General features: G+C 53.8%; 1 protein-coding gene across 1 annotated transcript in view; it reads left to right on the top strand.

The window, feature by feature from the left end:
- CACNA1B (calcium voltage-gated channel subunit alpha1 B) overlaps positions 1-23,382 on the top strand; it is a 216,485-nt gene that overhangs the window by 173,457 nt on the left and 19,646 nt on the right. The window contains exons 32-37 of the mRNA XM_070799820.1: positions 7,841-7,957; positions 8,359-8,424; positions 9,567-9,658; positions 11,692-11,836; positions 16,296-16,423; positions 21,788-21,884. Of these exons, the coding sequence (XP_070655921.1) occupies positions 7,841-7,957; positions 8,359-8,424; positions 9,567-9,658; positions 11,692-11,836; positions 16,296-16,423; positions 21,788-21,884 (645 nt within the window). The remainder of the gene's footprint in view (positions 1-7,840; positions 7,958-8,358; positions 8,425-9,566; positions 9,659-11,691; positions 11,837-16,295; positions 16,424-21,787; positions 21,885-23,382) is intronic.

A 23,382-nucleotide genomic window follows, 5' to 3' on the forward strand; every position in this document is an offset into this window, starting at 1 on the left:
TGGCAGTGTGCAGGCGTTCGTAAGTACTTGCCGAATGAATAAGACAGAAAAAACAAAGGGAATGCTTAAGTTTCAGAAGGGGACTACGTAAACTGCCATTAGTCGAAGAAGACGTATCATCTGTGGATGAAATCTAGGATAATCTAAAACTAATTGAATGTGAGGTTGCTCAAGAGAGTGCATTGTATTTCGTTACAACATCAGCACTCCTGACGATAAACCTAACAAGGTGTGTGTGCGAGATCTCTTTGTGCAAAATTATTAAACTTTATTGACAGATACTAAAGAAGACCTGCATAGATGGAGGTGTATGTCATGTTAATAAGTAGTGTCAATGTCATAGAGATGGCGATTTTCCCCAGTTGATCTATAGATTCAATGCAATTTCAATAAAAATACCAATTATTTTGCTTTTCTTTTTGTTTGTCTCTTTTTATGCAGTTTGGCAAGTTGTTTTTAGCATTTGTAAGAAAGAGAAAGGCTCACAAATGGCCAAGATACTTGAGAAGAAGGTGCTCCTGGGGGGCTGTGGTGGGGAGGCTGCTCCTGACAGTGAGGAGACATCCTGGGAAGTTGTAGCAGTTAAAACAGTGTGGCATTGGCGTAGGCATAGCTCAAGAGCCTGGACACGGACTCGGTTGTATTTGGAAACTTGGTGTGTGACTCACTGTGGGTGTAACTGATGAACAACACAGGGGAAAAGAGACGTTGGATCTTAGTTCATACATTCACGAAAATGCGGCAAATGGGTGAAAAAACATAAGTGTAAGAGACAAAACTTTAACAGTCTTAGAAGAAAATACAAGAGATTATCTTTAAGACCTTGAGATAGGGATGCTTTGTTAAGCAAAATATATGTAAAGTACCAGCCATAACTGGAAAAGATTGTATAAAATAAAGTTTTTGTTTATCAAAAGGAGGAATGCCGATCCGTGAAGAGGGAAAGGACAGTCACATCACACTCCTTCACGTATGTGTGTTAAGACACTTGTGCAGTGCCTGTGGTGTGCTCAGCACTGTCCTAAGTGCTGGGACAAAAGGTGCAACTCTGTTTCATCCTAGTGGGCAGGACTCACAGTGCCAGTGACGGTGGGAAGACAGAGCAGAGCGCGTGAGGACTGGGTGCTTGTGTGTCATGAGGCGCAGCTCCAGGCAGCGAGCTGGGCTCACGCGGAGGCGGAGCCGGTCAGAGCTGCGGGCAGCAGAGGCCCCCTCCGGGCTGAGGGGGTGGGTACGCTGGCTGCACAGGGAAGGCTGTGCAGTCAGTAGAGCTTGGCTTTTCTTCTGAGTGAGATGGGAGGACTTGGAGGCTTTGTGAGGAGCGACACTGTCTGGCTTTTAAGGCCACAGCCCTGGTGGCTCTGTCGAGAAGTGTGTGCAGGTGCAGGCAGAGGCTGTTTTAGCTGGATTGTCCTAGAAACAGACGTGAGACAGGGTGTGGTTCAAGTTGTTATCTGGAAGCGAGTGGGAAGGAAGGTGGGGCAGCTCTTGGAAGATGCTGGCAGGTCAGCTGCTGTTATATCCCTGGGCATCCCCACCAGGCATTGTCTTCCACAGGTAGAGAGGGCCAAACAATCAGCCTGTATTGGGCTTCCCTGGTAACGAATCTACGTGCCAATGAAGGAGACCCGGGTTCAATCCCAGGAAGATTCCCTGAGAAGAAAATGGCAACCGACTCCAGTATTCTTGCCTGGAAAGTCCCATGGGCAGAGGAGCCAGGCGGGCTGCTGTCCATGGGGTGGCAAAGAGTTGGATATGACTTAGTGACTGAATAACAACTCATCATTTATTGACGTTAGGCTGCAGGCCTTGTGTCCTGGCCTGGAAAAGCTTTCAGGAACAAAGATATAAGCTGTGACAACTGGATATTGGGCCACAGAAGATGTGTATGTGGCCCAGCATTACTGCCATGAGCCAGGAGTGGAGCTGGGGAGCTGGGGTGCAGTGAGACATGGTCAAGTTCTGGGTGTAACTTCAAGGTAGAGCTGTAGATGAATCAGATGGGAGTGTGAGAGATGAAGCAAGGATGGCATCAGAATTTTTTTCTGAGCACTTGGAGAAGTGGTCGGTCTTTCATTGAAAAGGGAGAAAATTGTGAGGAACAGGTTTTCTGATGACCGTCTGGCTGCACTTTATCCGTGTTAGAGGTCAGTCCGGCTGCCCTCCCTGGAGTCGTCCATGGGCAGCCAGAGGAGACTCGGGCCAATAATGTAAGGCTGGGAATTGTGAGCCTGTAAGATGAGATGGTGTGAGATCCACGGGAGCAAAGAGTGTGAGGCCAGCACGTGGTGACCAGGGCTGGAGGGCAGAGGCCTTCCAGACCCCAGGGGAGGTTAGTGTCCAGAGTGTGCGAGGCTCTTCTGTGAGCCCAAGGCATCTTACAGAGCAGAAGACACGCCACGGAAAGATGCTCAACCTTATTTGTAATCAAAGAAATGCAAAGTGAAACAGCACCGAGATGCCATTTCATAGTTACTGGTTTGTCAAACAGAAATTCCGACGTGGCCAGCGGTGGGTGAGGATGTGGGTGCTGCTGCTGGGTGTCTGGGGAGGTCGGGCACATCTGTAGCTACAGCCTCCGAGGTACAGGTGTGCAGGGTGCCTGAGCGGATGAGCCTGGAGACGTTCACTCTGATGTTCGTGGCAGTGTCTGCAGCAGCAGAGCCTGGAGACGCTCTCCACTCTGATGTTCGTGGCAGTGTCTGCAGTGGCAGCAGAAGTGGTTTGTGGACACAGTGAATGAAATCTTCATCAGGAGGACGCCTCTCAAATTGACATTTGCTCAGAGTCAGAGCACAAGTTCACCCAAGCCCACGAGGGCTACATACAGTCTAATCCCATCACAGAGTTAAGAAAAGACAAGTATAGCTCATTTTAAGTTTGAGCTAAAACAGTAAAGAAAAGCAATTATTAACAATAATTAAGTGTAGTTACTACATCTTGTGGAGGGGGGCATGGCAACCTACTCCAGTATTCCTGCCTGGAGAACCCCCAGGGATGGAGGAGCCTGGTGGGCTACAATCCATGGGGATCGCAGAGTCAGACACAACTGAGCGACTAAGCACAACTACATCTGGGGAAGAGAGAGACAGGAAGGGCTTTCAGAGGAATGGTGACATTCTGGTTTTTAAGCTGGATAATGAATATATGGATAATTTATCATCTTTATTTAAAAAACATGTGTGTATATATATAATTACACGTATTCTTTTGTTTACATGAGATGTTTCATGGTGTTGAGAAGTTAATGATCTGAACAATCCAGGCTGAGAGCTGCCATTTTAACAAAAAAAAATCAAGGGTGTTTGTTGTACTAGCTGTTGGCCTTGCAGTACGGTCTGGGTGCTGCCCGTTCACTGTGGGCTTCCCGCTCAGAAACGGTTCCCCTGTGTGCTCTGCTTCCCTGGACACAGGAATCTTTATTCCCCTGGAAAAAAGGATCCGAACACTGGGCTTCCGACTGCAAGGGCACAGTCCCGGGGGTTTGGGCACGTGTGTGCCTCGTCAGCAGGGGGTGGAGGCTCAGGTGGCTAATGTCATCGACGTGCTGTCTCCCAGGGATGCCTCTCCAGAGAGAGGCCCCTCAGCTGCTGGACTCTTGAGGGGCAGCTTGCAGATGTTTGAGACCCTCCAGGGCAGCCTCCCTCAATCCTGCACACCCAGCAGTTCTGGTGGGAGTGTTCAGAATCCGCCTGGTCTCAAAGCTCAGCTGCCCAGCTGCTAGTGATTTCCGAGGGCAGTCTTCTTGCTGCTCTGCCTGGAGGAGGGAAGAGGAAAGCAAGCCGCCCTGTGGGTTTCCGTGTTGCTTCTCTTTCTCCATTTGTAGTCACTTCATCTGTTACTTTGTGGATGCACTTTTTTTTTCCTGAGGCAAAAATATGAGTGTCAGTTCCCACTCCCAACTTAAAAGTCGCATAGAGCAATAGTCTTAATAACCAGGGTCGCATAGAGAAAGTGCTCCAAACAAGCATGAAACTGACATTGATTTCTTTGCCTGGAATAAAAAAATAAGTGTCTGTGAGTCATCTTTGGATTTGCATTACAAACAGAAATGCAAATGACGCCTCTGTCTGCGTAACCTACAGATTTCAAAAATGTGTTTTGATTTGGTTCATTTTTAAGCAAAATATGCAGTTTACCAAAATCCTAAAAATTTCCAGTGAAGTATTCAGAGTTTGAGTTTTTGCTTGTGTTGATGACTCATTTTCTCTTTTGTTTTCTGTTTTTGTTCTTGATTTACCTTAACCTACCTGCTGACTCACGCCACCCAACATACAATGCGAAAACCATGTCTCCGTCTGTATGTTGCGCGCCTGCTGCTCAAACATCCCAATTTGTAAATAACACGCAAATATCCATCCATGAAAACATCACATATAGGAAACGGTTGGTTTCATGACTTATACAGTTCTTAAAGCTCTTTGTTTTGCTTGCTCTGCTCTCCTTTTCCTCTGCTTCCTGTCACCCTCACCGCCGCCCTCCTGTGCTCAGAGCCCAGCTGTACCCGCCCCCTCTGGCCTCTAGTGCGCTCTCCCTGGCTCCTGGCCTTCTGAGGGCCCTCAGGGGCCACTTGATCACAGGAACTGGCCTTGGGCCAAGAGAGGAGATAGGGGCTTCTGAGAGAGAGGCAGGTAAGTGTCGAGACTGAGTCAGCATTGGGGGTGGGGGTTGCTGGGTGCGAGGTTGGAGCTGCTCCCTGTAAAGTCCGCGGTTTCTGCTGCAGAGTCATCTCCCTTCTGCTCTACCTCTGTTGGCCAGCAGACCAAGTGGGCTTGGGTCCACCTCTGACGAAGTCTCCTGTTGGGTCCTTCCTGGACAGACCTTATGTGGAGGCCTGGCTGGGGGGCACGAACCTTGGGGGATGGTCCTGACTGAGTAGGAAGAGGGCCTTTGCCCCAGGAGGCAGCAGAGAGCTGGGCCTCCATCCAGCACCATGGATTCCCGTGTGCCCTGGTCAGCGAGCTTGTGTGGAGCCCATGTAAGTGGGGTGGACAGGGCGTCCTTCCGGGTCTGAGGACAATCTGAGGGAGAGTGGGGACGCTGGAGCAGACTGAGCCGAGGCCTCGGCTGGAAGTTCATGCAAAGAGCAAATGTTTCAGGTTCCTGAACAGAAGGTGAATGTGGTAAAGCGTTTCACAATCAGCAGAAAAGCTTGAGTTTTGAGAAAAAGACATTTAAGCTGCACAAGTACCAGGCTGCATCTTTAGCGCAGGCTCTGCTGGTGTCGTCAGGCCTCCGCTCAGCCCTTCCTGCCGCCCCCGAGCAGGCCCCTCGGGCTTACTCCTTTTCTCTCTGTCTTTCCTCCTGTCTCCCCCATCATCAGTCCCCTTGAGAATGAAGCTGAGTAGGAAAGCAGCTTGTTCCCCGTGCGGCTGCACCTCCTCCCCAGCACATGTGGGGCCCCCGGCACCTGTGCACAGTCTGAGGGGGAGCCCCTCATTCTGCTGTGAGTCTGCCCAGACGCAATGATGTGCTTGGACACAGGAGGTGAGGGCCTTGGCCTGGGGTCCACTTACCTTTGTGGCTCCCATCTCAGTTTTCTCAATGATTCCTCACCCCCAGGCGTGACGTCCTAACACCGCCACCGTGGGGAGGAGGAAGCAGGTGCTCAGTGGAGCTGGGGACCAGTGTCCCCTCAGTGTAAAGCAGCTGCCGCATTGAGGGGTGCAGCGTTGACCTTTCTGGCTCAGAGGCAGGGGTGATAAGGGGGCCCTGACTTGAAAGTCGCTGTGTCTACTCCAGGCTACAGCAGAAACCGTGGACTCTGGGGGTGGGGAGGGTTGTGTCCACCTCCAGGGGTCGGCTGAGGCCAGGGGTGGCCGTGCTCAGCCGTGGGGAGGCCGCCGTGTGCTTGCTGCCCCCACTGTCCAGCATGCGGCCCGCTTGGTGGTGTCTGGTGGCTCGTGCCCTGGGTGCAGCCATGATGTGCTCAGGCCATCACACTGCTTGCGGCATCTGTAGCTGCCTCACCATCCTCCTTCATGACTCTCTAGGGCTGTCTGTCTGTTGGCACCCCACCCTCTCCTAGGTGCCTACTGGAGCCCCGAGGAGAAAGTCTGGGAGGATGGGTGGGGCCTGGGTGTCAGTGGGAAGTGTTATGTGGCTGAGCTCTGTGTCCAGGGACTTGAATGGACAGCACCTTCCTCTGTCTGCTCTGGTATCCGTCCCTTCTTTATTACCCAGAAGACTATTTCCTCCCACTATTTTCAGGAGATCATCTTGTCTGTGCCAATTGCCTGAGCAAATTGCTTTTGTCCTGGCCCCTCCAGGTGCACATGCGCAGGTGGTTTCAAAATGAAGAAGCCTGAGGAGGCAGCCCCTCACCCTTGCTGGGCTTCATTGTCCTGTACAAAGGGCTCCCTGACACCCTAAAAGGTCCCCCTTCCAACCTCCTGAGATCACTGGCTCACCTGAGAGTCCTCAAGGCCCAGGGGACTCAGATAGAGAGTGTGGATGTATCTCATCTACCCTGTCTGCCCTGAGGGTCTCTTTCCCCAGCTCGAGCTAGTGAGGGAGCTGCAGGCAAATGAGAACCCCCTCCAGGATCACGTCCCGAGGTCCACTCTGCCTTCTTGCTGATCTGGACCACAGTCAGCCCTTCTGTGCCTGTGAACTGCCCTGTCCCCCTGTGGAATTGTCTAAAACTCAGCACCACCGCCCAGGGTAACTTATGTCCCTCACCAGCACAGTCCAGAGTCCCAGGTGGAAGTGAAGAAGCCAGCCCCTGAGATGAGGCAAGCAAGGGGTGGAGTGAGGCCTGTCCCCCGACAGACACCTCGTCCTAGCCAAGATCAGATGGGCAGCCCTGGAGCGGGACGCCGTTCCTCCCAGACCCTGCCACCTCCTGCACGTGCTCACCGCGGCTGCTGCCTCATTCAACACCTGCTCTCTTTTCTCTGTGTCTGACCACTGAATCTGGCAACACAATGTATCTAGCCTGAGCTGCTTGCGTATTTTAAAACAGCAAAGTGTGAGGAAGCTGCTCTCAGGCTGCGTGTGGGTGGGCAGAAGAGGGCACCTGGTCTCTAAGCAGGCAGGGCAAGAAGCCCCCCATGCCCATGAGCACCCCTTTCTACTCAGGGACACTGCCCAGAGCCGGGCCCCCTGAAAGGGATGTGCCAGGGATTCGGGTGCCCTTGAGCCAGGGTGGAAGCGTTACTCCCGGGTCATCCGTGGAGCCCAGAGATTATCGGTTTGCTCTGTGCTTGACTTTAGACCCTCTGGATGAGGGCGTGCTGTGAGACATCTCGGGTTCTCTGGAGCAGAGACTGGTCTGGGGGCTACGGAGGGGGCTTCTCGGGTGGCAGCAGCGGGGCCGCCACCACCTACAGCTCCTGTCAAGACTTGTCTGCAGGTCCCTGCCTGGCCCCAGAGGACGTGTCCGCCCCTCTGCTGGGCCCCGGGTGGCAGGGCCTTGCTGGCATGTGGGAGACAAGGGCATGGCCCTCGAGTCTGAGGAGAGGCAGCCCCGCCCAGTCCCTGGGCTGCTCAGCTGTGTCCTGAGAGGCGGTCAGTGTCGGAGGCCTGGCTGCGGGCAGCCTCCCGTTCCCCCTGGCAGCAGGGAGCTGCTTCACAGGACTCATCTGTCCCTCCCTGTGGAGGGAGTGTCTCTGATTTGCTGCATGAGAAGTTGTTTGCAATGACAAGCTTTACTTCTGGAAGATTTTCTGGTGGCTGATTGCTGCTTAGACTGTGAAGCAGTGACTTTTTGTTTCAGTCTCTCTCTTCACCTGCTTTTCTTTGGGACACAGTGACTTGGGGAGGTGGGTGGGGAGCAGCCTCCCTGTGCCTGTGGGAGGCTGGTTTCTGAAGGTCAGAGCACAACCTCTTTTCCCTGCAGAACAACTTCATCAACCTCAGCTTCCTCCGCCTCTTCCGTGCTGCCCGACTCATCAAGCTGCTCCGCCAAGGCTACACCATCCGCATTCTGCTCTGGACCTTCGTCCAGTCCTTCAAGGTGAGGCTGGGCGTGGCCAGGCGGGGCCTGACCTCTCCCTCGTTGTGCCGGTGGGGGAGCTTCTGCCCTACCGCCCTGGCACTCTCCTTGGGAAGACCAGGGTGGGTGCCACCCCTCCCATGGCCCCCGTTGTTCCTGTGAGTTTGTAAGGACACTTTTAGTTTTACAGAGAGTATCTTGTTTATGCTCACAAAGGGCTGAAGTGGCTTTTATGACTTGGTTTGTAAATGAAGATGATGGGCACTTGGTGAAGGGGCTTGGTGGTCACTGGGGCTGGGTCTGAGGTCAGCTAAGGCTGGTGCTGCCCGGAGACCCAGCCAGTGTCCACTCTCTGGATGTGGTGCAGGCAAGGGGGCTGATGGCTCTCCTGGCGCTGAGCCGGCCTCCTTGTGTCTCTGCAGGCCCTGCCCTATGTGTGCCTGCTCATCGCCATGCTGTTCTTCATCTACGCCATCATCGGCATGCAGGTGGGTGTGTGCAGGGCCATCGCATGACAGCAGGGACTGGTTGGCACTCAGCAGTGTTTCTATGAGCCAGGTGCCAGTCTAAGCACTTTATGAACTTAATTCTTAGAAAGACTGTTCTGTAGCTGAGGCCAGGCATTGCCACCCTTTGTGGGCAGATGTGCGGTCCTCCTCTTGTGTGGAGTCCTGCTGGTCTGTGTCTGGGCACCGGTGGGCACGGTTGCCTGGGTGCTGGGCTTGCACAGTGAGGAGTGTTTGAGCACATCTGCATGGCCTGGGTGGCCTGCGCCGCAGCAGCTGGTCGTGCCTTTCGCCCAGGAGCACTTCTGAAGGATGTAGGGATGGGAGGTGGTCTCAAATGTTAATTTGTGGTGGGAGGAGACAGTGTCTAAAAGGTTAGCTGAAAACTGATTTTTAAACTCTATTTTCAGAGATTGAAAGTTCTCTTGCTTGAACTTTACTGAGATCTGATGTTATTTAAAACAAATATATGTTTTTCATGCTTTGGTCTATGGACATACAAAAACACAGCCCAGTGATCTTTGTTTTTGATGGATATATGATAATTCATAAATTTTCAGCTGGATTCCAGATTTTAAGCTGCTTAGAGTGAGGGGCTTATTTGCATTTCTAACCCTGAAAGAAAGAAATTAAAATGGGTACAAAGCCCATTGTTGTGTTTGCACAAAAATGTTAAAAAAAACTTTCAAGTGATCTATCAGAGTATCAGTATAGTTACTGTTTTGGGGTCATTGATGAGAGAGTGAATTTTAAAATGATTCCTTCCTTTTGTCTAGCAGAGCCCACCGAAACTTAGCTCTGGGCCCCACTTTTTACTGGTTATGCTGTTTGGTCCTGGACAGGCTCAGAGCCAGAGCCCGTGCAGACCGGGCTGTGGGACAGTGGCATGTTAGACTTGCCAGGCGCTTCCTCTTCCCTGGAAGTGAAGGCGCAGATGCCGCGGGGGCCAGACACCCGGGCCCTGTACCCAGCAGCAGTACTGGCAGCTCTGTCGGGGTCTCTGGGTGAGGGCGGTCCCAGCCCGTGTGGCCCCCACTGCACGCCCACAGCCTCCTGCCTGGCCATGGCTCCTAAGGACCCAGCGCACTGGTCTGCAGTGCTGTCTGCCTTCCTCTCCACTGCAGGTGTTTGGAAACATTGCTCTGGATGACGACACCAGCATCAACCGTCACAATAACTTTCGGACGTTTCTTCAGGCCTTGATGCTGCTCTTCAGGTGTGTTGTGGGAGGTGGAGGTGGGTCCAGAATCAGAGGCTCCTCCTCAGTGTGTTGTATAGAGGTAGGTCCAGGCTCAGGGACCCCTTCATTCAAGATGGACCCCACCCTCCACTCCTCGTCATACTGGCTTCTCTATGGGGGACCTTTCCAGTTTCTCCTCCCTTTCTGCTTGTCCTTCCTTAATGGCTCCTGGGCCTGACGGGAGGCCCCCGAAGCAGTCAGTCTGAGACCCCTGGGCTGGGCTGGCTTGCCTACCTTGTCTCTGCTGCCCAGTGAGGTCTTGAAGCACAGGTGTCAAAAGAGCCTTTCTTGGTGTGCCAGCCCCAAGCTTCCCATCAGCTTGCCTTAGTGATTTCAGGGATCTCTGGGATCAGGAAAAGCGGGCAGCAGAGAGCTGCTGTCGACAGGGTGCACCCGCTCAGTGGCCCAAGGGACCAACCGGCCAGACATGTGGGTCTGAGGGCAGCTCCATCCGCCTCTGTTGCTCACAGTGGCTGCAGTTCCCACGGCTCCAGGGTGCAGTCAAGGGGTGCACCAGGGCAGAGCCTTGAGGAGCACCGACTTGTGTCAGCTCAGAGGCCTCCCTGCAAAGGTGTATGGGGGATGGCTCCCTAGCCATTTCTCTGAGGCATGGACACACGTGGACTGTGGCTGTCCACCGCCCTGACGTAAGAAGGCACTCGTGGGTAGAGCCCAGAGGGTCGAATGTGTCTCCTTCATTCACTGTGATCCTCAGGGAGGGCGGAAATGTGGTCTCTCTAATAATTTATGATGAGGGGCCTCATAATAAGTTAATATTTAATTAATAAATAAACAGCAGACCCCACCTTGGGCCCCTTCCTGAGCTTTCCCTGCTATGTCCACTTTTGGGGACACCCAGCTCAGCTGACCCTATGCAGATGTATTTGGGGGGCTGTGGGAGTTCATTTTTTGGAGGGTGAGCTCAGCCCAGGCCTGCTTCACTGAGCTGCCTGGAGAGAGTTTCTGACTTACTCTTTGCCTCAGACAAACAGGATCCTTAGGCTGACACTTCCCCGAGTAGTGTCATTTCTCCGGACTTTAGTTCTTACATGCACTTTATTTCTTTGTTTATTAATATCCTGCTTCATGTCACAAAATATATGAAGCCAGCCTTGATTTTAAACCTTTGATCTCAAAGACCTCTGTTCCTTCCTCATCACATGGGCACCCTCATCATTCAGGCTCGGCACAGGCTGAACCAGCCATTGTCAGTGGGGAGTGGACCCAGCTTCTGCCCAGGACTGACCACACAGAGGCATGCTGGGCCACCTGCAAGTCTGATGCACATCTGGCCCCTGTGCTGGCTTCATGCACAGGAGCGGAAGGCCACGCAGGCGGGCTTCTGCAGTAGCTGCTCAGGCTTGAGGGTTCCTGATGTGCTCCAGAAACAGTAGAGGCGGGGGTGGCTGCAGTAAGTGAATGGGGACCGTGGTAGGGGATGAGGCGGCTGCAGACCCACAGAGCTCTGGGCAGTCATGTAGGGGTCACTGGGGAGGTCTCTGATCTGATCTGGGCTACTGGGCGGGGGAACATCCAGTTAACCAGCTGTTGCTGCAGCTCAGAAGCGGTTGTTGCTCAGCCCAGGGAGGTAGGGGTAGTAAGAGCCTGGCTGGTTTTGAAGGCAGGTCAAGATGTGGTGAGAGAGAGAAGGCAAGGATGACTCCCAAGTCTCTGGCCTGAGCACTGGGAAGGATGGAGTCACTGTGTCCTGAACCCAGGAGGACTGGGCGGCACACGCTGGGGAGGAGATCAGAGGCCGCGGAGGGGGCTCCCCATGGTGCTGACTTCGGGGCCATGATTGCTTTCCTGTAACACGTGCTTTCCCACATAGCATCAACTTGAAAATCTAATGCCAGAGGTTTCTTTTTAAGAATCAGCATCTGTTACCCAGACCTAACACCTGTGCAGGATCCCTGTGGGAGGGAACGCAGTTCTCCTAAATTCCTGGGCTTCCTTCCCGGCCAGTCCTGGGCCTTCCCTCCTGGCCTCACGCTCTGCCCTCCTCTCAGGAGTGCCACCGGGGAGGCCTGGCATGAGATCATGCTGTCCTGCCTCAGCAGTCGGGCCTGTGATGAGCTCGCCAATGCCACGGAGTGTGGGAGTGACTTCGCCTACTTCTACTTTGTCTCCTTCATCTTCCTTTGCTCCTTTCTGGTGAGTCCTGGACCCTGTGCACACCCCATTGCCACTTCTGCCTGTCTCAGACCAACCTGAGTCCCCCTGCTCTCTTGCTGACATCTGATTTTGACCCATGATGCATGAAAGCTGATTCCATGTTGATGGTCCTTGTTTCCCTGGGGATGAGGACCACGTTAATCCTGAAAGGACCCACTGAGTAATGAGCTCCTGTGGGCCTGCCTTTACTCCTGTGGAAAGGGCCTTGCATTTCTGTGGGGCACTGTCCCTCAGTTCTCAGCTAGAAGGACTTGCACCGTGGTGGCGAGATACAGGCGCCAGCACTCCAGCCAGCCTGCCTGTGCCTGATGCGGTTCAGGAAACTCATGGGGTCAGGCTGGAGGTGTCCGCGGGCCACATCACAGTGAGTGGACTTTATCACGAGTCAGCAGAAGCCTCTGGGAGATGATGCACAGTGACATCGTCTGCTTGACATCTTAAAACCTCACTCTGGCTTCTGGTCAGGAGAGGCTGTGTGCGGCCAGGAGCTGATTGGAAGTGACAGTTGGAGAAGGGAGGGTGAGAAGGAAGCTGTGTGACGGGGGCCGCCCTGTACAGGCAGAGCTTACGTGACTGGTGACTGAACATGGGCATGAGAGAAAGAGGGGAGAGAGCTGTGTTCTGGGGCTTGCGGGGGTGAGGCAGTGAATGATATTCCCCCAGGTGGAAGGCTGGGGAGCTGCGGGTGTGGTGGGCGGGGAGGCAGTGGAGGCGCGGGGGAGCCTCTGGCTGGAGATGTAAGTTCGCTGTCTTTAGTGTTTGGTGTATCAGTCAGGCTGGATGATACCCTTGAGGTCCCTGTGTGGTCCAGAGACCCGCGACTTAAGCATCACCTGAGCACTTGTTAGAAATTCAGATTCCTGGGTCCCTTCTAAGACTTACCGTACTGGACTCTTTGGGAGAGGGACCCAAGAGTCTGAGTTCTAACGATCTCCCAGGTGCTTCGACTCCCTCCCATACATATACTTTGCTATGCACTTGGCGTAAATCAGCTATACTTTAAGAAAAACTTTTAAAATTAAATACAAAAAAACCCAATGACAAGATAGGAGGCCTCATACTTTGTGATTTAAAAATTGACGCCAAAACTTGAGTAAATCAAAACAGTATTATACTGGCATAAATCCAAACATATACACTGAAGGAATAGAGTTGAGACTAGAAATAAATCCTCATATACATGGTCAAAAGATTTCTAACAAGGCTGCTGAAACCATTTAGTTAGGAAAGATAAACCTTTCAACAAATGGTGGTGGATACCCACATGCAAAGAAGAATGAAGTGGACTTTACACCATATGTAACAATTAGCTGGAGACTTGCCTGGTTAACACTCCGCAGTTGCACTGCAGGGGGTGCACATTTGATCCCCAGTTGGGGAAATAGGACCCATATGCTATGGGGCATGGCCGAAAAGAAGAAAAAAGAAAAGAAAAGAAGTTACCTCAAAATTGATAAAGACCTGAAGACAAGAGCTTAAACTATGAAACTCTTAGAAGAAAACATTGTAGTCTCAGATTCATAACCTCAGATTTGGCAAAGCATTCTTAGATTTGACACCATAATCCTGAGTAAGAAAAGGAAAAAATGGACTATTCAAAATTTGAAACTTTTGTGCATCAGAAGACACTATTATACAAAGTGAAAAGGCAACCCAAGGAATGGGAGAAAAGTTTAGCAGATAGTGTATATGATAAGGGGTTAATATCCAAAATATATAAAGAGCTCCTGCATCTCAACAATAAAAGATAACCATATAAAAATGGACAAAGTACCTAAAGAGACATTTCTCTAAAAAAAAAAAAAAAAACAAAAAACTGTACAAATGGCCAGCAAGTACATAGAAATATTCTCAACATCAGTGATCATTAGGGAAAAGCAAAGCACAACCCATGAGGTACCACTTCATACCTATTAGTATTGCTATTTGAAAAAACAAGACAAAATAACAAGTTTTGTGAGGATATGGAGAAATTGACACCCTTGTGCACTGCACATGGAAATGTAAAATGGTAAAGCCACCATGGAAAACAGTATGGTGAGTCCTTAAAATAATAAATGTACAATTATAGTAGGATTCAACAATTCTACTGGGCACAGCCCGAATGCCCATCAGTAGGTGAATGGATAAACAAGTCGTGGTTTAGTTGAGCCGCTCAGTCGCGTCCAGCTCTCTGTGATCCCATGGACTGCAGCGTGTGAGTCGCTCAGTCGCATCCAGCTCTCTGTGGCCCCATGGACTGCAGCGTGTGAGCCGCTCAGTCGCGTCCAGCTCTCTGTGATCCCATGGACTGCAACGTGTGAGCCGCTCAGTCGCGTCCAGCTCTCTGTGACCCCGTGGACTGCAGCGTGTGAGTCGCTCAGTCGCGTCCAGCTCTATGTGGCCCCGTGGACTGCAGCGTGTGAGCCGCTCAGTCGCGTCCAGCTCTCTGTGACCCCGTGGACTGCAGCGTGTGAGTCGCTCAGTCGCGTCCAGCTCTCTGTGACCCCGTGGACTGCAGCGTGTGAGTCGCTCAGTCGCGTCCAGCTCTATGTGGCCCCGTGGACTGCAGCGTGTGAGCCGCTCAGTCGCGTCCAGCTCTCTGTGGCCCCATGGACTGCAGCGTGTGAGCCGCTCAGTTGTGTCCAGCTCTCTGTGGCCCCATGGACTGCAGCATGTGAGTCGCTCAGTCGCGTCCAGCTCTATGTGGCCCCGTGGACTGCAGCGTGTGAGCCGCTCAGTCGTGTCCAGCTCTCTGTGGCCCCATGGACTGCAGCATGTGAGTCGCTCAGTCGTGTCCAGCTCTCTGTGGCCCCATGGACTGCAGCGTGTGAGTCGCTCAGTCGCGTCCAGCTCTCTGTGGCCCCGTGGACTGCAGCACGCCAGGTCTGCCTGTCCGTCACCAACTCCCGGAGCATGTTCAAACTCATGTCCATCGAGTTGGTGATGCCATCCTACTATGTCATCCTCTGCCGTCCCCTTCTCCTCCCGCCTTCAATCTTTCACAGCATCAGGGACTTTCCCAATGAGTCAGTTCTTCGCATCAGGCGGCCAAAGTATTGGAGTTTCAGCTTCAGCATCAGTCCTTCTAATGAATATTCAGTGTTGATCTCCTTTATGATTGACTGGTTTGATTTCCTTGCTGTCCAAGGGACTCTCAAGAGTCTTCTCCAACACCACCGTTCAAAAGCATCAATTCTTCAATGCTCAGCTTTCTTTATGGTCCAACTCTCACATCAAGGCGTGACTACTGGAAAAACCATAGCTTTGACTAGATGGACCTTTGTTGGCGAAGTAATGTCTCTGCTTTTTAATATGCTGTCTAGGCTGGTCATAGCTTTTCTTCTAAGGAACAAGTGTCTTTTAATTTCATGGCTGCAGTCACCATCTGCAGTGATTTTGGAGCCCTCCAAAATAAAGTCTGTCACTGTTTCCATTGTTTCCCCATCTATTTGCCATGAAGTGATGGGACCAGATGCCGTGATCTTCATTTTGTGAATGCTGAGTTTTAAGCCAGCTTTTTCAGTCTCCTCTTTCACTTTCATCAAGAGGCTGTTTAGTTCTTCTTCACTTTCTGCCAGAAGGGTGGTGTCATCTACCACATTTGTCGTAAACAAGTTGTGGTACAGACCTGCAAAGGAGTGTTACTCAGCCATAAACAAGAATGCAGTTCTGACAAATGCTGCAATAAGGATGCACTTCGGAAACATGACACTAAGTGCAAGAAGCCTGACACAAAGGTCATACGTTGTATGGACCCTTTTGTTTGAAATACCCCAAATAGATACCTTTCTAGGTACAGAAAGGAAATTGGTGGTTTCCAGGGAATGGGAGGACAGAGGTATAAGGAATGAGTACTTAGTATCATGTATTCTTCAGGAGTATGAGAAAAATTTGACACTAGGGAAGTGGTGGTTCACAGTTGTGCATACGCTAGATGCCACTGAATTATAGAATTACTTGTATGTTAAGTGAATTTCAACTCAGTTTAAAAGAACAAAACAAAATGCCTGAGTTTTAGGTCTCTAGAGCTCAAGTTATTAAGTCCAAAGTCGCCACTTTCCTTGAAGGCTTAGGTGAGAAGGGGAAAGCTGGGGGCCTCACAATGGGGAAGATTAACCCAGACGGCAGGACAGATGGTGGGCAGGAGTTGATGGGCCTGAGTGCGGATAGTGCAGATGTAGAGACTGAAGCCTTCAGAGGACCAGATCCTGGGCTAGGGTTGGCCTGTGGGACCTGGAGCCAGGGAAGGATGCTGCTCTTGGTGGTGGCGATGTGCAGGGGGCCTGGGAAGCCCTCTGAGAGGTCATGGGAGGAGCAGGTGGGGCAGGCTCTGCCTGAGTCAGTGACCTCTGCTGCCCTAACTGCCTCACACAGAGACTTCTGCTGCAGGGGACGGGGAGGGCAGTGGGCAGGCTGAGCTTTCTGGACATCACCTCTTTTCCTTCCTGTCCTGCAGATGTTGAACCTCTTTGTGGCTGTGATCATGGACAATTTTGAGTACCTTACGCGGGACTCTTCCATCCTAGGGCCTCACCACCTGGACGAATTCATCCGGGTCTGGGCCGAGTACGACCCGGCTGCGTGGTGAGTGAGCCCCTGTGCTGCGTGGCCCTCAGGGTTGGTACGCACCACCCGCAGGTCTCAGCACAGGGCCAGGTGGCTACAGGCGTGTTTCAAGTGAGCGACCCCTTTGGGTTTTGGCTGGGGGTCGGGATTCCATCCAGCTTCCTCCTGGGAGGTACACTCATGCTAGCTCCCTGTGCCCTTGTGTACAGCTCCCTGGGCTGAGAAATCCTCTTCTCAGGCCTGCAGTCCAGCCCTTAGGAGGTTGCCTGGGGGTCATGGAAGGTCTTCAGGGGGTCGTGACACTCAGGTTCCTATTGGGCAGGAGCTTACTGTCTTCTCACAAGGCATGTCACATCTGGGTTGTGAGAGGTCACAGGGCATCACCCTCTCATAGCTCTGAGGCTTCTGTGGCCAGAAACAACACGAGGCCTTAGTTCTTTCCCTCCATGGGCTCAGGGCCCGTCTGCCTGCTACCTCCCGGAGGACAAGAGTCCGTGCGCCTCTCTGTCACCAGCCCAGGCTGTGAATAGAGGGTTTTCGGTAAACTTTTATTGAAATCAGATGAACTGCCAGAAAAGGTCTAGTGTGTCTGAGGCTCTTTGGTCATGATGCAAAGCTGTTAATGGGTTGCTGTTTCATAAGTGAGGGCCAAATGCTTCCAGACAAAGCAAGGGTCTCCTGAAGAGAGTGATTGGGTCAGAAGACAGTGAAGACTGTGTGTTTCTTGAGGGAGTCCTGCACACCTGTGGTGTTTTGTCCTCGGGCCCAGCACAGCAGCGCGGGTCCTCCATCTGCCCATTTGTCTGTCCCTTTGTTGAGTTCATCCCCTTGCCCATTTGTCTGTCCTTAGTTGAGTACTCGTTCCCTTGCTCATTCATTCAGGCACCCTCCAGAGCCGTGATGTGAAGAGTCACTGAGGACATGCCCTCTGCAGCAAAACACGGGATGTGCTTCCCCTTCTTTCTTGCAGGCGCCCCGGTCTGCCTGCGTCTCTGTTGCACGACTCTGTGTTCGGTCACCCCTTGTGTGGTAGAGGCCTAGAAGAGATGGTCAGGGTCCCCATGGGAGGACCCTGGGACTCTGAACCCAAGCTCAACAAGGGGAACACTAAGGAGCTTTCTGATCCCTCAGACCCCCAAAGGGCTGGGAGCTTGGCTGGGCTCCTGTACCTGCTTCTGATCCAGTCTTCTCAGACTTCCCACCCCATCACAGTGAGGACACAGAAGGTGCTGTGTGAGGCCCTTCCTAACCTGGGCAGCACCAGGGCCCTGGGGCTCTTCTGGGCCTAGAGCATCTCTGAGTGTTTTTCGCTGCAGTGGAGAATTTACAGTTTTCACACAGCGCAGAGCAGACCTGCCTGGTGTTTGTGTCTCGTGCTGTATGTGGCTTTTCATGGTCTCCGAGAGTCCTGTCGTTTTTAGCACATTTGCCCACAGCACGTGCTGGAGTTCACAGGCTCAGGCGTATCCCTGGGCTGTGTGGTCAGGAAGGCCCAGTCAGACTGAAGGGGAGACTGATCACACCTGAGACCTGGTCCTTGTCAGGCAAAGGGCAGGAGAGGGTCCTGCTGAGGCAAGACTGAGACTCATTCCAGGAGGATCCTCCTGACTGTGGTCAAAAGAGATGCTGCTGTCTCTGGGCATATTTTTTCCCAGAGGAGATTTGTGTTGTAGAAAGCAGAGAGGTTGTGTAGAATGTGACTTGGACCAACAGGCAAAGGGAGGTCAGTGCAGGTCTGCCAGAGGGGAGTGACGTCCCCCAGATCTTTGTGGACTGTAGACCCAGTACCTCCCCAACAGCCCAAAACTGATCCAAGACACACAAGAAGTGGACCTGGGCCAGGCTGCAGCTTTGTGACTGTGCACAGAGATGCTGACTGTTTCCCAAATCCAGAGTGCTAGACCTGGGGCCTCGGGAAGACACGGGCACTCAGGAATGTGGTGAAGAGCCTGTGGAAGAGTAGGGAACAGCGTGGAGTCTCACCGCAGAGTACAGTGCCACGCAAGATAACATGTGGTCTGTGGTCCGGAAGACGCACGGGCGTGGCCTGCAGCTGAATCTCAGACCTGCTGCTCTGGTGAGCGGCTCGGGCGGCAGAAGGCTGGGTGGAGACGGCTAAGCAGACCAGGCGTGGACCCCTCATCTGGGCATGCTTTGAGGCTGCCATTAGCCTCTGTGACCGATGCAGGGCCCTGACCATCTTTATTTCCCAGGGACCATCCGCTGTCTCCTTATTCTTGGGGAGCCTGAAGCAAAAGCGAACTTTATGAAACTTTCTCAGCTTTTGTGTTTTGTGTGTACACTGTGTGTGTGCACAAGCATGTGCATGCGTGTTCTCTGTGCACAGATCTGTGTACACAGAGTGTGTGTGAGCGTGTTCATGTGCTGGCAGGCACATACCTGTGTGTACGTGTTCTTGCATGCATGTGAGAGCAGCGCGTCTTCGTGCGCGTGTGTGCACATGTGTGTGTGAATGCGGGGCATGGGCATGTCACGCCCATGTTCCATACTCTTCCATAATGTGTGCGTGGGCATGTACGTGTGTGCATGTGTGCACACGCGTGCTGTGGGAAGGAGAGGAGAACATGGAGTTATTGCCTTCTGGTGCCGCCTCCCCCACCTTTCCTTGTGTTGTTGCCTCCACACTTCACCGTGAAGTGCGGAGACTGATGGAGACTCAGGACCAGCCCCTGAGTGATGAGTCTGCTCATCCCCACACTCATCCATCTGTCCAGTAAGCAGCCTGAGCCTGGGCCATGCGCTGGGGCCTGCACCCTCAGCTCTGCTCAGCCCAGCCGGCCGTGGGCGGAGGCGCTGCAGTGTGAGGCCAGGGCCCTGAGCCGGGAGAGGCTGGTGAGTCAGAGGAGGTGGCAGCTGAGCTGAACTGAAGGGGCAGGATGGATGGACTGTGGAGGAGGGGTGGGGGCAGAGGGAAGGGGAGCGGAGTGCCTGGCTGGAGGGGAGGACCCGCTGTAAAGGTGCCAGGAGGATGACTGCGAGGGGCTGAGAAAGGCCGTGACATTGGGGTCAAACAGCTGCCTTTGGCTTTGTTTCGTGGACAGCAGGAACAGTTTTGAATCAGAGTGACAGTATCAGGCCTGCACTTTTCCTCTTGTGGCATCTGAGGGGTTTGACAGCAGAAGAGAGGAGAGGAATGGGGTCTTGGGAGGAACTAGGGCTTTGCCAGGCTTCCAGCTTCTTTGTGGGAATCCTTTGGGTCCATGAGGTTAGCAGGCACTTGGCTGAGGCCAGAGTGGGGCTTCCCCTTTATTCCCTCTTTTCCAGAAGTACATGCAACACAATTTGGAGCTAGTTTGATGGGGCCGTGGTGCAGGAAAGGGAAGCAACGGCATTGGCCGGGGTGCCCACCCTGGGACAAGGGGGTCCTTAGCTGGACCTGCAGTTTCCAGGGGAGGACATGGTGAGTTCAGGGAGGTGGGGATAGTCAGGAGAGTCAGGTGTGGAGAGAGGCTTCACCAAGGAGGCCCTGGGGTCTCAGGCACCGAGGGCGTGAGGGAAGAGGCTGTCAGAGGGCCGATGAAGGAGACCCAGGTGTAGACAAACCAACAGCGTGCTGAGTGAAGTGGACGTTCTGGCCCGACACTGTCTGCATGGAGTGTCTCCTGCCTGCTGGGGGCTCTGGAGATTGTCGGGTTGCCGTGTCTCCTGGGTACTCCGTCTGTCCACCCCTGGGCCCCCAGCTGGGCGCTGCCTGTCCAGCCTCCCCCGGCTCCACCTCCAGGCAGCGCAAGGCTGGGCGGGTGGGATGGGCTCCTCATGCCTCCGTTGCCATAACCTGTGACATTTCCTTTCCCGTTGCCAGATTCATTATGAGGGTACGTGCAGTTTGTTGCGCCACCCGTTGGCTTAGGGAAGAACTGCCCTCGTACATTGGCCTACAAGGTCTGCTGCTTCAGAGCCTCCATCCTGCATTCTCTTCCCTGCCCGCAGTGCAGACACAGCACACACTCCCTGTCTGTTGCAGAAGTGACGACCCCTCTTGCTCCTCCTGCCCTGTCCTGCCCACACTCCAGGCCCCTGGACGGTTTGGTTTCCCTGACCCCTCCAGCTGGCTGGGGGCAGGCAGCTCCGTGAAACTGCCCACAGAGCTTTCTGCTGAGCCCTGAGGACGAGGACCAGCCGCTGGTGGGAGGAGGGGGCCAGGTCCCACCCGTGCCGAGGAAGTGGCCGTCTCACCCAGATTTGCCTCTGCACTCTTGAGGGTGGACTTGTGGTCACACAGGCCAGAGGCCAAGGGCCCCAGAGATGGGGGTACGGGCACAAGTAGACCAGGAACAGTGGCCCCAGCAGCCAGGGTTTCAGATTCCCGCAGAGGAGAGGAGAGGCGGTGGGGACCCAAAGACAGGCCCTCCTGCTTCACCTCTGGACTGATCCGCTCGGCTGAGCCCCGGAGTCTTGGGAGGAGGACCAGACCCAGGACCATCTGGGGTGGATCCACCGGCCTGGAGAAGGCTGTTGCTCCTCTCTCTGGGGTGGCCTGAACCTGACCATATCTCTGGGAACCCAAGCAGGTCCCAGGGGTGGAGGTGGGCCTTCCAGCCTGGTGGCCGGTCTGCCTGAGGAGGTCACAGTCATCAACCCTAAACACCTACCTTGGTCTAGAGCCTCGTTCCATATGTCGGTCCCAGCCCTTCCTGGTGTGCTGTCAGGAGGCTGCGAGAGTGGCCCCAAGCCACATCCCACCCCAGCGACCCCAGCTCCGCAGTTTCCTGCCCAGCTCTGATCCAGCAGCAGCCCTGATCCGGACAGGGCTTGGGTATCTCTGGGCTTGTAGCAGGGCTTGCCCCCACGGACTTTGTCTCTAGAGCCTCGGGGCCCCCTGCAGAACAGTGTGGCTCCCACACTAGTTTTCTGGCCTGCTTTTAGGCTTTTCTCCAATTTTTCAGCCTCTTTGCTCACTTGGAAGCAAATTAGGCATGAAGGAAAGCTAGTGTTTCTGCCGTGGTTCTCCAGCCAGCTTCTTTGGTCACCGGACAGCTGTCTTCCAGCTGGCATGGTGAAACAGCTCTTTTCCAATTTGGCTTTATCCATGGCTTCTGAAAGTATAAAATCAGAGTTGACAACCCAAAGCCTCCATGATGCGGCCTCTTTCATCTCTCCATGTTCACTAGCTCAGATGCCCCCTGCTCACTCCCTGCGTGGGGCCAGAGTGTGGAGGTGAGGCTGGGGGGCTAGGAGGGGGTTGAGCCCCCTGACAGAAAGCCCTCATTTTGCTTGTTTTGACTTCTGGCATTTGCTCCGACACTGGTTAACTGGCTCTGTTTTCTTGTCTGCTTCCTCCCCCGCCCTCCTGCCGCCCCCCTCCCGTGGACCCCTCCTGTGGACCCCACTCTGCCTCTGTGCTATGGGCCGGGTCTCCAGTGGGCGCATCAGTTACAATGACATGTTTGAGATGCTGAAACACATGTCCCCGCCCCTGGGGCTGGGGAAGAAATGCCCTGCTCGTGTTGCGTACAAGGTAGACCCCACCCCTGCACCCCACAGGCTGTCTGTGCTGGGCTCCCATCTCTTCCGGGGCTTGTCTGTCTGTCTGTCTGCTGCTCTACCATCTCTCTGTTTCTTTCTTTTCTCTGTCCCAGCCTTCTCCGCTTCCTTCCCAAACAGAGGGAAACAGGCATGTGAAGTGTCTCTACACTGGCCGCTTGTCCCATAGGGCTGCCCCTCCAAGAGCTCCCCAAGAGGCTCAGGAAGACGGAGCCAGAGCCCAGCATCTGCCTTTTCTCATTCCCTTCTCTTCCTCAGAAAGGAGGGGACGGACTAGCTTTTTAGACAGAGGCTGTTTTTGTTCTGAGCCCAGGACCACACTCGGCCCCTCTGTCCCCCAAGCCTCTGATGTGGGCAAAGTTGTCCAGCCCTCAGTGTCTGGCCCTGCAAGGCCTCTGCAGGGTGCACCTGTGGAACCCGCGCCCAGTTCTGCATGCACTGAACTTGGCGGGCTGTGGAGGGAGTATTGCCTGGAGCTTCATGAGTCCCCTGGGCCTTAAGAAGGAAGGGTGCTGGAGAGAGGCATCCTGCCCTCGTTCCTGGACCTCCAGAGGGTCCTGTGGGGTGAAAACAAACTGGGGCCTGGCTGGTCCCATGTCCCTCCCCCTCTGTTGCCGAGGCCCAGTGGGCTGAGCTGCAAAGAGGGGGTACACTGAGGACACTACCAGGCCTCCCCCTGGGAGCATGAGCAGGCCACGTGGCCCCATTCCCAAGTCTGCTCCTGCCTGTCCCTGCATCCCCAGTCCCCCTCCGTGGTGAGTAAGCACTTTCTGTCCCCCTAGCACTCCCCGCCTGAGAGCCCTCCAGCAGCCCCAGTGGTTACGTGACTCAGCCAGCACCGATCTGGAGCCTAGCTGCCATCTCCTTGTCTCTGAGCAGGCTTCCCATAGAGCTTTTGTCTCTCTGGTTCTGTCCACATTGTCTGTTTCTGTGCTCTGATTCCGGGCTTGCATCTGTCCCCTGGCTCAGCACAGCCTCTGGGAGCTAAGCGGCTCCTCCGGGCCATACGTGATGCCTCTGGTGCCCTCCTTGGTCCTCCCCTGCCTGGCATGCGTGTCGAGTCTGCCTGGAGGCCCTGCATGCAAGGCTGTAAAACACTGTCCTCAAGGAGAGCTCTGTCCACACCGACAACTGGGGCCAGGCTAGGCAGGGAAGGCCGTGGTGGGATAGCCTTTGGAGTTCCTTCCTAGGTGTGCTGGCCAACTCCAAGGTTCTGGGCGTGAAGAGACCAGGGAAGAACTCGAGTTTAGTGAGAGTAGATGGTCTTGGTGAATTGGGGAGGGCCCAGGAGATGAACAGACTGCCATGGCCAGAGGGTCTGGGCCCAGGCAGAGATGCCTGTGTGTTTGCCCTGGTCTCGCCCCTCTGCTGCTCCCAAACGCCTGGCCCTTTTCAGGCCTGGGCAGCAGATGGGGGCTCTGGGAGAGGTGCCCTGGACGGAGCTCTCCTCTCTGGGGAAACACCTGCTTGTT

Source organism: Bos indicus, chromosome 11 (assembly GCF_029378745.1).
Source record: "Bos indicus isolate NIAB-ARS_2022 breed Sahiwal x Tharparkar chromosome 11, NIAB-ARS_B.indTharparkar_mat_pri_1.0, whole genome shotgun sequence".
Classification (NCBI taxonomy): domain Eukaryota; kingdom Metazoa; phylum Chordata; class Mammalia; order Artiodactyla; family Bovidae; genus Bos; species Bos indicus.